Source organism: Erythrolamprus reginae, chromosome 6 (genome assembly GCF_031021105.1).
Source record: "Erythrolamprus reginae isolate rEryReg1 chromosome 6, rEryReg1.hap1, whole genome shotgun sequence".
In the NCBI taxonomy this organism is placed as follows: Eukaryota; Metazoa; Chordata; class Lepidosauria; order Squamata; family Dipsadidae; genus Erythrolamprus; species Erythrolamprus reginae.
The window spans coordinates 76,529,605-76,547,726 of record NC_091955.1 but is presented as its reverse complement, the minus strand read 5'-3'; the positions used below and the strand labels follow the sequence as shown (position 1 = coordinate 76,547,726).

At 41.9% G+C, this 18,122-nt stretch overlaps 1 protein-coding gene across 3 annotated transcripts in view; it reads right to left on the bottom strand.

Moving 5' to 3' along the window:
- KIAA1549 (KIAA1549 ortholog) overlaps nt 1-18,122 on the bottom strand; it is a 155,578-nt gene that overhangs the window by 31,971 nt on the left and 105,485 nt on the right. For all 3 annotated transcript variants that reach the window (XM_070756299.1, XM_070756301.1, XM_070756300.1), the window contains exons 11-12: nt 2,881-3,083; nt 812-936 (exon numbers count right to left, since the gene is read on the bottom strand). In XM_070756299.1, coding sequence (XP_070612400.1) covers nt 812-936; nt 2,881-3,083 — 328 coding nt within the window. The remainder of the gene's footprint in view (nt 1-811; nt 937-2,880; nt 3,084-18,122) is intronic.

The following is an 18,122-nucleotide window of genomic DNA, read 5'->3' as shown; positions in this document are numbered from 1 at the left end:
GACCTAATCGGCCGCTGGGATTCATACGGCAGAAGGCGGTCTTGTAGTATTCTGGTCTGATGCCATGTATGGCTTTATAGGTCATTACCAGTACCTGTTTGTGTGTAGGCCAGTGATGGCGAACCTTTTCATTTTGTCTGATCTGATTTAATAATACCTCAGGGGTGATAGTGGACATCCTTGCCTCACTCCTTTGGAAATATTAAATTTATCCGTGAAATCTCCATTCACTATCACTCTAACAACTTTGTTTCGAATATATTGCAGTAATCATTTTTCCAAATTTAGAGCCAAATTTCATATCTTGTGTTTATTGTATAAAGAAAATCCCCAAATTAAATTATCAAAGGCCTTTTGTACATCTAGAAAAATTAAGCCCACTTGTTTTTATCTGCTCTCGTAATATTCTGGTATGTTTAAAACTATCCTAATATTGTTTCTGATTTGTCAGTGAGGAAAAAAATTAGCCAAGGAATAAAAAGGATTCCAATCTACCAGAAAACTAGTATATAGTTAGTGGTCTATTTAGTTCAGTTGGAACTATGCTTACAATGAACTTGTAAAGCATAATCAGAACAGGGGGAAATTTTAGACAAAGTCAAATACATAAGCATCTCTTGAACATTTTGAGTATTTACAATCAATGCAAAAAACAAAAAAACAACAACCTATCAATGTATTTTGCAAATGATGGTGAGGAGAAATATCAATCTGTTTTATTATTTGTAGTATTTTATGATTTATGAATAGATATTTATATTCCTGTAAATTATTTCAATGTTATATAAAAGTAGAACGGCATGTAACTTACCAGTCTTGTTAACTCGATGAGATTTCACATCATTGGCAGCTGCTTGAGATCTTGCATTCTCATCTCCTGTGTCTCGGCCACTCGAATGCTCACTCACTGTGGAATCAGCATCAGAAGGGGAAACTCTGTATATATCAAAACAATGTTGTTGTTGTTGTTGTTGTTATTAACATTTAATGTTTATACTATATAATAAACAATTAAGTAGCATATTACTAAAGAATGTGGATTTTAATCAATACTTCATTTCACTCACAGTAATGCATTATTAAAGTCCATGAAAGAGAGAGAGAGAGAGAGAGAGAGAGAGATTTGAGCCTTTGAATCACTTCTGTAGATTTTCTGGACAAGCCTCTCTGCAATATTCTTGGAGAATCTGGGGAATGCATTGGTATTGGTTTTCCAAGGGCTGAGAAAGAATGACTGGCCCAATGGGGCCCTGTTGATGTCAGGCTTAAAAAAGGGTTAGAATTACAGTTCTTCCAGTTTCTAGCCTGATGTCTTACCCACTACACCAAATCAGCTCTCTCTGAGTTAATTAAAGAGACCATTCTCCTTCAAATAAATCTATTTTCTTCTACCTTCCAATGCATCCATTAACATGCTACAGAGGTGGGTTCCTTCTGGTTCTAAACAGTTTTTTAGAACTGTTAGTAAACCAGTGGTGATGTAATGGAGGCGGTTCTGTTGTTGCCGGTCCGTGGATGCCGCCATCTTATTTTTGGTTTGTGCACAAGCTAATTTATGCCCACACAATGCGTGCACAGCCATGTGACGTGGAAGGAAGTGAACTGGTGGTGAGGTAAGTTGAACATGCATGATTCACTATACAGATGGCAGTAGATTCCAGACAAACTAAGTGCTGCACAAATCAGTTGAAAGGGAGATTGTGCAAAGCACAGTGGTATGAATGAAGCAGTCTTCTTTAAAGTATTAAAGTACCTGTGTCTTTTAGAAGTCTTGACACAACTGCACACATACATGAACATGTATTTTATTTTTATTTATTTTATTTATTTTATTAGATTTGTATGCAGCCCCTCTCCAAAGACTTTTGCTGGAACTCCCCAGGAATAAGGTTTAATGCTTTTTACAAAATTATGAAAGGCTCTGTCTGTGTCAATACACTTTCAAATGCCCCTTTCATATGCTTTGAACAGCTTTGCAAAAAGCATTGCTCCATGTATAAGGATGAGATACAGTAGATTCATGGCATAAATAACTGATTGTCAATTACAGATGTAACACGTATAATATATCCATTCAAATGATATCTTCACAAACCCGCAGTCATGCCCCATCCAGTAAGGGCTTTGATTTTTCACAATCATCTTAATGTAAGTTGTGATCTAATATGACTTTCGCTACTTGAATTTACTGTACATTTCTATTCTAACCTTTTAAAAATTGATCTAATATTTGTTTTACTCTTTTTTATTTTTAACCACTATGAATAACTGCATTTTGGGGTAATGATTGCTTTGAAGGTTCTTATTTTCATTTTTTAAAGTTTCTATTTGGGGATATGTGTATAAAATAATTTACATAATGTGAGATTTCAACCTCAAAGAACCAAATCCTAAAAGGATCTCCATATACAGTGCAGAGAAGTCAGCAGAACTAGTTATTAAGTAGTGTAAGGTAGAAGTGTGTACACTTTTCTTTAACTATATAAGAGGATCTGTAGCAACCATGACTATTTGGGATAATTTTGGAATCTTTCTACATATTGGGAGCGAATCACATCGGAGAAGGCTGTTGAACCATGTGGGAACTTCAGAAAGTTTAGGTACATTATTACATCATATCAGAATTTGATGCTACAAAGTCATGTCATTGATGCATTCAACACTTGTAGCCTGAAAAAAAAAATCCCACAAAATCCACAAAAGCAGATGAGGTTAGGAAACAAATCCTTGTGGGCTTATATAAAAAACATTCTTCAGCAAAAAAAAAAAAAAAGCCCAACGAATATTCAAACTGAGAAAAAACTTCAAAGAATAAAATAAATCCTTCACAGTTAATTAACTTTTAAAAATGCTGAGCAATTTCTCTTCTTCTGAACTGACCTCCCTCTATGTCGGACATTCTTGGAAGGCTTTGAAGATAACTTGGTCTTGGGGCTTGGCAGGTCACCGTTTTCAGAAGGTGTGGCATCTTTCATTGGTCCTGGCAGAGGAGTTGGTTCATGGATGATCAGGATGTCATCCTTGTTATGCTGGCCTAAATGCTGCTTTGCAAAATCAAAGCCTTTTACGCTAGGAGCTTGTAGCTAAAGTGCAGAAAAGAAAAAAGGGTAAGGGGAAAAAAATGAAGATTATTAAGACAAAAAAAAAAATTAGCCCTCCTGGGTTTACACTGTTAAGTATGCAACTTAAAATGAATCAAAAGGCCTGCAGAGTAAGAGAACAATGAATAAAATGAATAGAAATGTGTGCACTTCTGGGAAAGTGAAAGAATGATCCTAATAAGGAGAGTCTGAAGCAGCTCAGTGATATGCTCAGTTCGAATTTAGGTCACAGAAAATTAAAAATTCACTATGACTGCTGCTCCATTGACAGCGTTTTTGAGGATATTTAATTGTCCAGAAATATCCCTGGAAGCAAAGCGATAGAAACTAGAACGATCCGCCTGGTATGATCAAAGCTTTCCCTAACTAGATGCATCCAGAGAGTTATGGAACTTTTCCTGGCAACTGGAGTGTCTGCGGAGCATCAATTTTAAGAAAGACATCTCATGGGGTGGGGAAAAGACTGAAATGGATTATCTTTACAGGATAAATTGTACTGAAAGATGAAACACAGTTTCAGTGCTATTCCCACTAAATGGGAATATTGTGCTCCTGAATGTCGACCTCTTATAAGAAATGATCAAGGTGAGTCCAAAGGAGATGGCTAGCGTCATGACAGCGAATCTATGGCAGAGCTGTTTCTGCAAGCACACCAGCCATCGTCCCAGCCCAGCTCCAACAGCTGGTCTTTAGGTCTTTACCGCATATGCTTGGGGCAGGGTACAAGCAGGGGGGTGTTTGCATCGCATGTTGGAACCTCGTGCAGCACCTCCGCACTTCATTTTATTCATTCATTCATTCATTCATTCATTCATTCATTCATTCATTCATTCATTCATTCAACTTCTATGTCATCCAATTCATTCATTCATTCATTCATTCATTCATTCATTCATCCATTCAACTTCTATGTCGCCCAATCCCGAAGCATGCATGGCCAGCTGGTTTTTGAGTCTCTGCCGCATATGCTTGGGGCAGGCGCATGCAGGGGGGGGTGTTTGCATTGCATGTTGGAACCTCGTGCAGCACCTCCGCACTCCATTTCATTCATTCATTCATTCATTCATTCATTCATTCATTCATTCATTCATGCATTCATGCATTCGTTCATTCATTCAACTTCTATGTCATCCAATTCATTCATTCATTCATTCATTCATTCATTCAAATTCTATGTCGTCCAATTCATTCAACTTCTATGTCATCCAATTCATTCATTCATTCATTCATTCACTCACTCACTCACTCACTCACTCACTCACTCATTCATTCATTCAACTTCTATGTCGCCCAATCCCGAAGCCGCCCAATTTTGGCTTCCAGATTGGTGCAAGCTGCTTTCCAGGCCCAAAATGGGCACGGGGGTACACATTTTGCACCAACCTAGAAGCCAAATATGGGCAAGGGGGCTCATATGGTGGAGTAGTGTGTGCATGCACAGGGTGGGGCACACATTGCATTATGCTTTTGCCATGTGATGACAAAATAGGTTAGACATCAATGGTCTAGCTAGCTCATCATCAGTCTCGAGTCCCTTTGAACCCACAAGAAATCTAAGTCCAGGCTGTCCAGCCCATCTTGAATTCCACTGACTCCCATCTCCCACCAATTTGCTTTGACTATTAGTAGTTCAGATACTTTTAGAGAATGTTAGCATGCAATATGTGGTCATTTGAACTTCATGGCTTCCTGATTTATTGTTTCTAACACCTCTGCTTTGGTTATTTCTTGCTTCTGTGGCCCTTCATTGGTTCATACCATTTTTCCCTATACTAACAAAATCCATTTTTGTTCGAAGACGAGTTAAGGTGCCTCAAAACAAAGCAATGCAAATAAGCACATAGAATGCTCAGTTTAAAGGTTCCATTCATGTTGGGTTTTTTTTTTAAAAACCCCACAATATTTATTTCTCAGCTAAGCATCAAAATGGTTCTTACTGAGTAAAGTATATCACCATAATCATGTTGTCACACAACCTCTCCCAACCTGACACTAGGACTGCAATTTCTAGAATGCTTTTTGTGGATGCTAGTAAGTTACAACATATTTGGAAGGTGCCAGCTTGAAGAAGGTTAATTAAAACTGGTCAAGTTGCAGACTATTCTATTGACAAGTGTAAACCAGCAGAGAGAGAAAAAAAGCTTTGAAGGGAAAGATACTTTCTACTTGCTGGTATATTACAAAACATTATGATTTTAGGATAACAGTATAGACAATAATACAATCCTGTGAAATATCTACATCTGTTGACAATGGTGGTGTTTCTGGGTTTCCAATTAGGCAACTATATTTGAAAATCTATAAAAATAGCTACTGGTAGTGTGCTACAGTTAAAATGCTGTACTTGAATCAGGGACTTCCAGTTAAGCAATCCCTATAGCAATAGCACTTATATAACGCTTCACAGTGCTTTTTGTTATTATTATTTATTGGATTTGTATGCCGCCCCTCTCCGTAGACTCGGGGCAGCTAACAACAGTAATAAAAAACATCATATAAATCCAATACTAAAATAACTAAAAACCCTTATTGTAAAAACCAAACATCCCTACAGCCTTCTCTAACTGGTATACAGAGTCAGCCCATTGCCCCCAACAATCTGGGTCCTCATTTTACCCACTTCGGAAGGATGGAAGGATGAGTCAACCTTGAGCCTGGTGAGATTTGAACTGCCAAACTGCAAGCAGCTGGCAGTCAGGAGAAGTAGCTTGCAGTACTGCACTCTAACCATTGTGCCACCATAGCTTTACACACTTTGCACAACTTGCCCACACATCATTCTCTCTGACAGAGGTTGTTGTGGGGAGACTCCATGTCTATTGCCCTGAGCTCTCAGAGAATAGATAACATATAAATGCAATACTAGATAATTCATGTGTGTACTATTATTGCTATTAATAATAAACAATGAACGCATAATATATTAAAATCTGCCATCAAAATGCTATCCAATCCAGGGACTTCAGCACTTGCCATGAGTGATCAAAAAGTTTGAGGTTGCTGTTCTATTCCGGACCTACGCAGATTGAAAACGAAGGAGGAATCCACTCGCTGATATTTCAAACCAACCTTTATATATATATAAAGCGACATTTATACAAGCCAAATTCATGCCTATGAATTCATCTTGACAGCTTCTCAATGAGAGTTAAAAAATAACAGTCCAGCGGCTAGGCTGTTGCTGAAGATCAAAGCTAATTGCACATTCCTTTATGAGATAAAGATTCTTCAGTTTCACTGACTTACAGTTACAGCTTTCCAGACTCTCCGCAGACAGGGCAATTCTACTCCAAGGATTTTAGCAGAGAAATAACAGTTGGCTAGTGTAACATGGCTGGAACCTCAAATCTCAACTTACATTACAAAACGTTGAAACTCCACCCCGAATTTCCCATCAGCCACCCTTAAATACCTATGGGGAGTGGTCAACAATTCTCTAGAGTTAAAAAAGCCCTTCAGACTACTTCCTTTTCCCATACAAGTATTCTTGTTTTTTTCTTAGTCTTCTAAAGCAGGCATCTAGCAAAGCCTCATGGTCTTCCTCCTCCTTCTCTAAGTCAAATCCTACTGTCATTGGGATATCTGCCACCTCTAGTGGCCCCCCAGTTTTATCCATGTCTATCTCTCCCTCACTCTCACTCTCTGCATCAGCAGGAAAAACCACTGGCCCAGTGTACCAAGATGGGCCTGGCTTATCCTTCTCAGAATCTATCATTACCGGAGTTGGTGGAGGACCAGTCACAACAGTTGCTGGGAGTTGTAGTCCAAAATATAATAATAATAATTAACAATTTATTAGATTTGTATGCCGCCCCTCTCCGAGGACTTGGAGCGGCTCACAACAGCAACAATAATACAATATAATACAAATTCAATATTAGAAAACTAAATTAAAAACCATTACTACTAAAAAACAATCAATTCTACACAATCACACCACTCTCAGATGTTAAAGTCAGATGGGTGGGGGGAGAGAGTTAGTCCCCCCATGCCTGGCGGCAGAAGGCAAGAAGGGTGGGGGCAATTCGAATCTCCGAGGGGAGTTGATTCCAGAGGGCCAGGGCCGCCACAAAGAAGGCTCTTCCCCTAGGTCCCACCAGACAACATTGTTTAGTCGACAGGACCCGGAGAAGGCCAACTCTGTGGGACCTGATTGGCTGCTGGGATTTGTGCGGCAGAAGGTGGTCCTGAAGGTATTCTGGTCCGATATCTACATGGCAGTAAAACAGAGAATTATTTGCTTATCTTCCTTGTTTCCATTTTTCCTTTTTGATTCATATTCTGCATGATATTGGCTAAGAAGAAAGGATATCGCCTCCCACTCATTTTTATTGGATGCAGTCAAAGGAAGATAGACAATTGACTTCTCAAATTGTAACAATCTGTGTGGCCCTTCAAGCTTTGCCAAAACCAGTCATCTCAATCCATATACACTTTGATCTTACTGTGTATAAAAAAAGAATCCTTTTGTATAGTCAGCTGATCATAGATATAGTCCTAAAACAAAGGACATACAAGAATGGTGGAAGGTCTTAAGCATAAAAAGTATCAGGAAAGACTTAATGAACTCAATCTCTATAGTCTGGAGGACAGAAGGAAAAGGGGGGACATGATCGAAACATTTAAATATGTTAAAGGGTTAAATAAGGTCCAGGAGGGAAGTGTTTTTAATAGGAAAGTGAACACAAGAACAAGGGGACACAATCTGAAGTTAGTTGGGGGAAAGATCAAAAGCAACATGAGAAAATATTATTTTACTGAAAGAGTAGTAGATCCTTGGAACAAACTTCCAGCAGACGTGATAGATAAATCCACAGTAACTGAATTTAAACATGCCTGGGATAAACATATATCCATCCTAAGATAAAATACAGAAAATAGTATAAGGGCAGACTAGATGGACCATGAGGTCTTTTTCTGCTGTCAGACTTCGATGTTTCTATGTTTATATCCCCCAAACAGCATTACTAAGGTCTACCGGAAGGCTTAAGACATATGACAAATACATTTAGATAGGTTAAGGAAGTATGTGTATAAACATCCCAGCCCCAAGCCATTAAGGGCTTTGTAAATTAAATTGTAACTCGTAGTGCTGAAATGGCTCAAACTGCAATTCAATGAGATTACGGTACTGTATCTCAGTGACTGAAGATTACTGAGATGCCTTTTGTAGCAGCCTTCAGCAATGACATACTTTTCTTTTCTTAATCCAGTATCCGAGGCTACAGATAGAGGATTAACCATTCAGAATCATCATGTCTCATGAAAGAAATGCACGCACCTTTAAGTAATACAATACATGCAAAAAAATGGGCCTTCTCAAAAAGATGTGATAAAGGACATGAGGGACACAATTGGACATTGAATTAGATCTGCAGGTGTGGGGAAAGTAGAGAGGTGAGAGGCAATCATTAGCACATAAGCCTCTTAACATCTCCAAATAAATGCATAATTAAATGCAAAACATTTAAATATGTTAAAGGGTTAAATAAGGTTCAGGAGGGAAGTGTTTTTAATAGGAAAGTGAACACAAGAACAAGGGGACACAATCTGAAGTTAGTTGGGGGAAAGATCAAAAGCAACATGAGAAAATATTATTTTTACTGAAAGAGTAGTAGATCCTTGGAACAAACTTCCAGCAGACGTGGTTGGTAAATCCACAGTAACTGAATTTAAACATGCCTGGGATAAACATATATCCATTGTAAGATAAAATACAGGAAATAGTATAAGGGCAGACTAGATGGACCATGTGGTCTTTTTCTGCCGTCAGTCTTCTATGTTTCTATAAAATATACTTGCAGGTATTCGTGATTGCACAATTTTTACTGTATAATTTCTCTCTTTTTTTTGACCAACTTCGAATGGGTCTTTCTTATTTATTTATTTATTTATTTATTTATTTATTTATTTATTTATTTATTTATTTATTTATTTATTTATTTATTTATTTATTCGGTTTTTATGCCGCCCTTTTCCTTAGACTCAGGGCGGCTTACAACATGTTAGCAATAGCGCTTTTTAACAAAGCAAGGCTACTGCCCCCACAATCCGGGTCCTCATTTTACCCACCTCGGAAGGATGGAAGGCTGAGTCAACCTTGACATCTTTCCACAATCTTGCTCAGGCTGACAGCCGAAATTGAACTCAGAGCAACCCAAAATGGCAGAATCAGAAACAACATGATATTGAAGAAACTTTTGATGAAATACCAGTACAGTGGTACCTCTACTTACGAACTTAATTCGTTCCGTGACCAGGTTGTTAAGTACAAAAGTTTGTAAGAAGAAGCAATTTTTCCCATAGGAATCAATGTAAAAGCAAATAATGTATGCGATTGGGGAAACCACAGGGAAGGCGGAGGCCCTGTTTCTCCCAGGAGATTCCTAGAGAGGCCCCACAGAGGCTTCTCCCTGCCTTTTCCGGTTACGGTTTCAGAGGCTTGGGTTTGTAAGTGGAAAATAGTTGAACACCCGGTTCTTATCTAGAAAAGTTCATAAGTAGAGGCATTCTTAGGTAGAGGTACCACTGTATTATGATTAAAGCTGTCTGACTCTAGGGGGCAGTGGGCATCTCTGTTTCTTAGCTAAGGGAGCCAGTGTGGTCCAAAGACACTTCCATGGTCATGTGGTCAGCACAGCCACACACCAAGGTGCACGGAATGCTGTTATCTTCTCACTGAAGTGGTACCTATTCATCTACTTGCAGACGCATGTTTTTAAATTGTGAGGTTTGCAGGAGCTGGGGAAAGCTCAGGCATCAAACCTGGGCTGTTAGCTTTCCAGCTGATAACTTAGCATCTTTAACCACTGAGCCATCACACCCCTTTTACTATTATGATTATTATCCACTTGTTTCCTAATATTCTCTCATATTAGGAAGAGTAATTCACAGGCAATGTTTGGAAGGGCGTCTGAAGGTAACCATGTTGATGCTCTCCTACTTTACATTAACCAGCCTTTGTTTAGTTTTCAGAAATTTGTTATCCCAAAGGAATTTAGCATAAAAATTCAGATGGCTATCAACAGCCTTCAAATAAAATTTGACTACCTCCATTTAAAATTAAATACAGAAGGTGGGCTAGGATGAAATTTTGCTTTTAAATAATCCTTGCCACACATGACCACAGAACCCCCAAGGAAGTTTCAGTTTACTTTATTGATTAGTCCTTGGGCCATATCAAAGTGCAGACTTCCAGATACAACTGCGGAGAGGGGCGGCATACAAATCTAAATAATAAATAAAATAAATAAACTAACTTACTTACTTACTTACTTACTTACTTACTTACTTACTTACTTACTTACTTACTTACTTACTTACTAAATTTGTATGCCACCCCTCTCCGTAGACTAAAATCTGATAACAACAATTTAAAATGGAATTGGATAAAATACAATTTAAAATAAAATATGATTTAAAATGAAATTGGAATAAAATATAATAATTTAATATATAAAGAAAATATGATAAAATTATATTTCAGTACCTACAATCTGCCCCAATCACTTCCACATTTGCTGATCTCAATGGAACACCACTGTATTAAATGTTATTTTCAGATCCTGGCCGCACATAAGGTAACTTGTTTTGATATGGGGAACCCCCAAGGGAAAAGTAGCTTCATAATTTCTTGACAATACATAGTAATTTGCCATGGATTATACATATAATTATTGCAGTATATAGACAATTACCTATAAAGGCGTACTTTTTTATCAGTGTGGATATTAATATGTATGTTTTATCTACACTACACACAGATCCACATAGAAAATGCAATTTACTCTATTTTGATACATATATTGAGAATAGAATAGAGTAGAATAGAGTAGAGTAGAATAGAATAGAGGAGAATAGAATAGAACAGAACAGAACCACCTGGATTACCATTTTATTAGATGAATGTACACCTCCAATAGCGCACACTCCCAATCAATTGTTACATTTTTCCCTTTTTGATAGATAGGTGAATGTACTTCCAAAAAGAGCACTGGTTTACAATCACCCATCATTTTAATTTTTTTCTTTAGCTTCTCAAAACAGTCTAAATTGGGAATGGAATGGAATGGAACAAAATGGAACAGAACAGAACGGAACGGAACAGAACAGAATTCTTTATTGGGCAGATGTGACTGGACACACAAGGAATTTGTCTTTGGTAACTATGCTCTCAATTTACATAAAAGAAAAGATACATTTGTCAAGCATCATGAGGTACAACACTTAATGATACCGTGTTTCCCCGATAGTAAGGCAGTGTCTTACTATCTTTTTACCCCCAAAAGCCCCACTGTGTCTTACTTTGGGGGTATGTGTTATATTGTCCCAGGCACCGGGGCCGGCTCGTCTTCGGGCTTCGGCCCGGACGAGGCCTCTTCTCCTCCGGGCGGGCGGCGTTAGGCGGCGTTGCGCGGCAGTCGCGGCTGTCCATCGGGCCCGGCCTCCATCCCTCCTGCGCCGCGGCGGGGCCGGTCCACGATGCGCGTCCTGGGGGCACCCGGCTGGCCGGCTCTGAAGGCTGCGGTTCCTCCCGCTGCTGCCCAACGCCGAGGATACCCCGCGCCCAGCCCGGCTACGGCAGCAGGCAGCCCCAGGCGCGGCGGGGAGAGCAAAGGCGGCTTCGGCCCGGGCGAGGCCTCTTCTCCTCCGGCCGGGCGGCATTAGGCGGCGTTGCGTGGCAGGCGCGGCTGCCCGGAGGAGAAGAGGCCTCGCCCGGGCCGAAGCCGCCTTTGCTCTCCCCGCCGCGCCTGGGACTGCCTGCTCTCCCCGCCGCGCCGGGCCGAAGCCGCCTTTGGTCTCCCCGCCGCGCCTGGGGCTGCCTGCCTGCCTGCTGCCGTAGCCGGGCTGGGCGCGGGGCATCCTCGGCGTTGGGCAGCAGGCAGGCAGGCAGCCCCAGGCGCGGCGGGGAGAGCAAAGACGGCTTCGGCCCGGGCGAGGCCTCTTCTCCGGGCGGGCGGCATTAGGCGGCGTTGCGCGGCAGGCGCGGCTGCCCGGAGGAGAAGAGGCCTCGCCCGGGCCGAAGCTGCCTTTGCTCTCCCCGCCGCGCCTGGGGCTGCCTGCCTGCCTGCTGCCCAACACCGAGGATGCCCCGCGCCCGGCTACGGCAGCAGGCAGGCAGGCAGCCCCAGGCGCGGCGGGGAGACCAAAGGCGGCTTCGGCCCGGGCGAGGCCTCTTCTCCTCCGGGCGGGCGGCGTTAGGCGGCGTTGCGCGGCAGGCGCGGCTGCCCGTCGGGCCCGGCCTCCATCCCTCCTGCGCCGCGGCGGGGCCGGTCTGCGATGCGCGTCCTGGGGGCGCCCGGCTGGCCGGCTCCGGAGGCTGCGGCTCCTCCCGCTGCTGCCCAACACCGAGGATGCCCCGCGCCCAGCCCGGTTACGGCAGCAGGCAGGCAGGCAGCCCCAGGCGCGGCGGGGAGAGCAAAGGCGGCGGCGGGAGTAGCGGATGCCTCCCTTGCTTTTAGTACCGTGTTTCCCCGAAAGTAAGACATATGTCTTACTTTCGGGGTATGGCTTATATTAGCCGACCCCCCTGAAACCCCCCATATGTCTTACAATCGGGGGGGTCTTACTATCGGGGAAACACGGTAGTAATATTTTCTGCAGTTCTGATGATCCTCTGAAGTCTGTGTCTGTCATGTTGGGTTGCAGATGTGCAGATGACAGATTCAATGAGTCATCTATAGCAGTGTTTCCCAACCTTGGCAACTTGAAGATATTTGGACTTCAACTCCCAGAATCCCCCAGCCAGCGAATGCTGGCTGGGGAATTCTGGGAGTTGAAGTCCAAATATCTTCAAGTTGCCAAGGTTGGGAAACACTGCTCTATAGAACTGTATCAGCAGCTCCTTGGGCAGTTTGAGCTTCCTGAGTTGGTGCAGAAAGAACATTCTTCGTTGTGTTTTTTTTATGACGGTTTTGATGTTAGTTGACCATTTTAGGTCTTGAGATATGATAGAACATAGAAATTTGAAGATCTCTACTATGGCACTATGTTGTTTAATATGGTAAGAGGTGGTAGAATGGACGGGTTTCTCCTAAAGTCTACCAGAATTTCTACAGTTTTGTGTGTGTTCAGTTCCAAATTGTTTCTGTGATCACCAGAGGTTGCGAACCCAATGGAATGGGATCAGTTGTAGGAGGTTTGGCTGTTGTTGGTGTGTCTGGGGTGAAGGTTGTGGAGATATGTGGCTGTTGTTTCCTTTCAAGCCTGCAGTAGGACCCATTCAGGTCATCTGATAGTTGCTGATTTCATTCAGCTTGGGAAGGAGGTTTGCCGTAAATGGTGATGTTTTTAAGAGTTTCCCACATGTTTGCTGGTTCATTTGTTGAGAACTGATTCCTTAGCTTTTCCGAGTAGTTTCTTTTTCCTGCTCTGATCTCCTTTGTTAATACATTTCTGGCCTGATCGTACAGCATTCTATCATCTTTTCTATAAGCTCCCCCTCTTTGGAACAAAGTAGCTGCTTAGGTTAAGCTGTGAACCAAGGTTTATTACTATAGAGCCGGGGTGGCGCAACAGGCAGAGTGCTGTACTGCAGGCCACTGAAGCTGACTGTAGATCTGTAGGTCAGCGGTTCAAATCTCATCACCGGCTCAAGGTTGACTCAGCCTTCCATCCTTTCAAGGTGGGTAAAATGAGGACCTGGATTGTGGGGGCAATATGCTGGCTCCGTTAACATGTTGCAAACCGCCCTGAGTTTCAGGCAGTGATTTTCAACGTTTTTTGAGCATTTTTTACATTTACAATATCCTGGGGCACATCACTAACCAAAATGACACAAAATGACATTTATCTCCAGTCCTGACCAGGATTACAAATCGGGACCATGGGGAAGAGTAGCACCTTCAACTATTCACCGCGGCCACACAATGACAAGTGCGTGGATGAGAGACGACCTGCTATTGGTTCATCGCTAGTGGTCGGGATGTATCCTGGAAGGTGATTGGTCAGTGAGCGTTCCCTGTGCCTCCACTCTTCCTGTTGCTGATAGCTGGAGGGATTGTGACGGGAATGTTTATGTTCGGATGGAGGCGGCTGGCAGCGGGTTGGATAAATGGCCTACATGGGCCGTATCTGGCAGTTTGGGGATCCATCTTTAATTTCCTCACGGCACACCTGACCATGAGTCATGGCACACTAGTTGAAAAACACTGGTCTAAGGAGAAGGCCGGCATAAAAATCGAACAAACAAATATTATCTATTCACAAGTTCCTGATTGGTACACATAGGTCTTCACAGAAGCTGACATATGATGTTACAGTATCTGTGAGTTTATCCAGGTCTGCAGAGGTATCTTCGGAGAGGGGCGGCATACAAATCTAAGTAATAAATAAATAAATAAATAAATAAATAAAATCTTCAAAAATATTCCAGTCCGTGCAGTCAAAGCAAGCCTGAAGCTTTAACTTTGCCTCTTCAGTCCAAGTCCTCACTGATTTAATTGTTGGTATTTTGGCTTTAAATATTTGTCTGTAAGCAGGTACAATGTGAATCATGCAATGATCAGAGTGGCCCACAGCTGCTGATCTAAAGACCAATAAGCATCTTTTAGTGTTGTGTAGCAGTGGTCTAAAGCAGTGTTTCCCAACCTTGGCAACTTGAAGATATCTGGCTGGGGAATTCTGGGAGTTTAAGTCCAAATATCTTCAAGTTGCCAAGGTTGGGAAACACTGGTCTAAAGTATTCTTGCCTCTTGTGGGACAACTGACATGCTGAAAATATTTTGGAAGCTCTTTCCTTAAGTTACCTTTGATAAGAACACTGCCAGAGCAGGTTGCTTAATGAGGGAGCCTTTGTGCCTTTGATCACAGGAATAGTAATATTTTAGCTCTGGCAGCTAATCTTTGAGCAGCTCTAGAAACCCAGTAAAATTGTCTTAGTGAATTATGACCTGGCAAAAATGCTAGTACACAGAGCTGAAGAAGACCGGGGTGCATGTATCTGGGTGACAGAAAGATGTCAGGAAGGAATATTTTTTTAAAAAAGAGGAGGAGGGGGGCTTTTAAGATGGAAGGGAGATGCTTTAACTCTTGATATCCCTTAAGCACGACCTCAGAAGATTAAAGATCCAAAGCAAAGTACAGGTACTGAAATGATCAGTGGAGAATCACTAAATGATGGTGAATCTTTTTTTCTTCAGGTGCCCAAAGAGTATGGGCGCGTGTTATTGTGCGTGCACGAGTGCCCTCACCCATAATTCAATGCCTGGGGAGGGCAAAAACAGCTTCTCCCACCCTCATCCTCCTTTTGTTCTAGGCAAGAATGAAGCTTTAGTTTATGTAATGTCTATACAACTTAAAACCCAAGATCATGCTCACAAATAAAATGATTATTTTTTATAAAAGTAATAGTTACCAGTTCCAGATTTCTGTAATTATGTCTTTATTTTTACTTTCTTAATATTGTTAAGAAATTGTTAATATTGTTAACAAAGTTAAATGACTAATTGAGTTACTTTTTCATATTACTTAATTTATTGCCCTAATTATGAGACTAATCTATTGATAAATTTAAAAAATTACCTGTTTGAGGAAGAAGGTTTTAGTTCTAACCAACTTGAAGGTGGGACTTGGGGGTATAGATAGGTTAGCCGTGGTATGTCTGACCACTGATTTCCAATGAAAGCTCGTGGATTAAAAAAGAACCTTTGAAGTTAGGATTTTACATAAGCATGGATGGGTACACGCACAACCAGACTTTCACAGTCAACTATATTGACCCCTTGATTTAATAAATTCAATTTACAAGCTAAACATGGAGAAAATAAAACTGTGGTTAATTACAGATGCTGCTGCTGAATTGTTCTCATTTTCCAAGGAAACCCAATTCTAATTCAATGGAGATCACATCCAGTCAAAGCTCAGTAGAGGAAAAAACAAGATGACTCACAGCAGAGTGGATTATTAACATTTCATGTCCCTTTTATGCAACTGTTCAACTAAAAGGGCTCAGAGAGATTGGTCTGCGATGAAATCACTGAAGCAAAAAGGACTATTGCCGTGGTTCCCAAACTTTTTTAGGTCACCGCCCCCTTGGTGCTACAAACTCATCCTCACTGCCCCCCACTCCCACCCGTTCAGGTGGGCGTGGCTTGCTGGTCATGTGACCAGGTGGGCATAGCTAACTTGTAAAATGTGGTGAAATTCACTTAACAACGCTGTTGGTTAGCAACCAAAATATTAGGCTCAATTGTGGTCATACTGTCTTTCTTTCTTTCTTCTTTCCTTCCTTCCCTCCCTTGCCATCCCTTCCCTTTCTTTTTCTGTCTTCTTTCCTTCCTACCATCTTTCTTTCCTTTTCCTTTCCTTTTTGTTTTCTTCTTCCCTCCCTTTGTTTTTCTGAGTCTTCTTCCTTCCCATCATCTTTCTTTCCTCCTGTCTTTTTTCCTTCCTTCCCTCCCTCCCTATCCTTTCCTTCCTTTCTTTTTCTGTATTCCTTCCTTCCCTCCCTTCCCTCCTTTTTCTGTCTGTCTTCCTTCATTCCTTCCTACTATCTTTCTTTCCTTATTTCTTTGTCTTTCTTCCTTCCTTCCTTCCTTCTTTCCTTCCTATCTTTTTTCTTCCTTCCTCCCTCCCTTCCACCCATCTTTCTTCCTGTTTCTTCCTGTTTCCTTTTTTCTTTCCTTCTTCCCTCCCTTTCTTTTTCTTTCTTTCTTCCTTTTTTCCTTCCCACCATCTTTTCTTCCTTCCTTCCCACCATCCTTCCCTTTCCTCCCTCCTTTCTTTTTCTGTCTGTCTTCCTTCCTTCCTATCATCTTTCTTTCTGTCTGTCTGTCTTTCTTCTTTCCTAAGAAGAAGTTTGATTAAACTCACAAGATGTTTTCTTTTACAATGGGCTGCCCTGGACACAATACCAAGGAATGTGATGGAGCTACAAAGTGTTAGATAGGATGCCCATCTCATGGCCCGCCCAGTCCCCACTCCCCTCTGCCCCACCTGACCTGTCACCCCCAAACTGCATCCCATCATGAGATGGGCGTCTTTCCAACCAATTTTTTTAAAAGCTGTGTATTTTGCAAGCTTTTTTCCCCTAAAGAGACCAGCCAACAGACACACAGGACTGTTAACCTCCAGTCAGATGCCCATCTTGCGGTCCACTTAGCCCCCACCAGGAAAGAGTGGTAGGAAAAGTGGTGAGCAAGCAGCTGGGGGGATATGGCCAGCGACACAGAGACAGGACTGGCAAACCACCTGCCACCCCCCGGGCCCTCTTAGTGCCCCCCTGCCGCCACTCCAGCTCTTAGCATCCCCCTAAGGCAATGTTTTTCAACCAGTGTGCCGCGGCACACTAGTGTGTCGCGAGACATGGTCAGGTGTGCTGCAAAGCTCAGAGAGAGAAAGCAAGGAAGAGAGAGAGAAAGAAAGAAAGAGAGAAAGAAAGCAAGAGAGAGAAATAAAGTAAGAGAGAGAAAGAGCAAGTAAGAGAGAAAGAGAATGAGAGAGAAAGAAAGCAAGAGAAAGAGAACAAGAAAAAGAAAGCAAGAGAGAGACATAGAGAGGGAGGGAAGGAGAGAGAGAGAAAGGCATAGAGGGAGGTAGGGAGGGAGAGAGAAAGAGAGCAAAAAAGAGAGGAAGGAAGAGAAAGAAAGAGGGATGGAGAGAAAGAGAAAGAAAGAGGGAGGGAGAGAAAGAGGGAGGGAGAGAGAAATAGAGCGAAAGGGAGGAAGAGAGAGAGAATTTTTTTGTCCAAACTTTTTTTAGCCCCCCCCCCCCACTCAATGTGCCCCAGGGTTTTGTGAATGTAAAAAATGTGCCGCGGCTCAAAAAAGGTTGAAAATCACTGCCGTAAGGCATCCCAACATCCCCAGGGGGCAGTATCAGTCACTTTGGGAACTACTGGACTATTGCACTACTTCAATCTCAGAAATTCAGTTTTATGTTGCTGCATTTCCTCCCTCCAAATAGATTCCAAATAATTCTGACTCATTTTCCCCACCTTGAACTATTTTTAACTTATTCCTTCCGACTGTGTCCTGAAAGCAATTCAAGACTGTTTCTACTTCTTTTTGCAAAGCAGAGTTT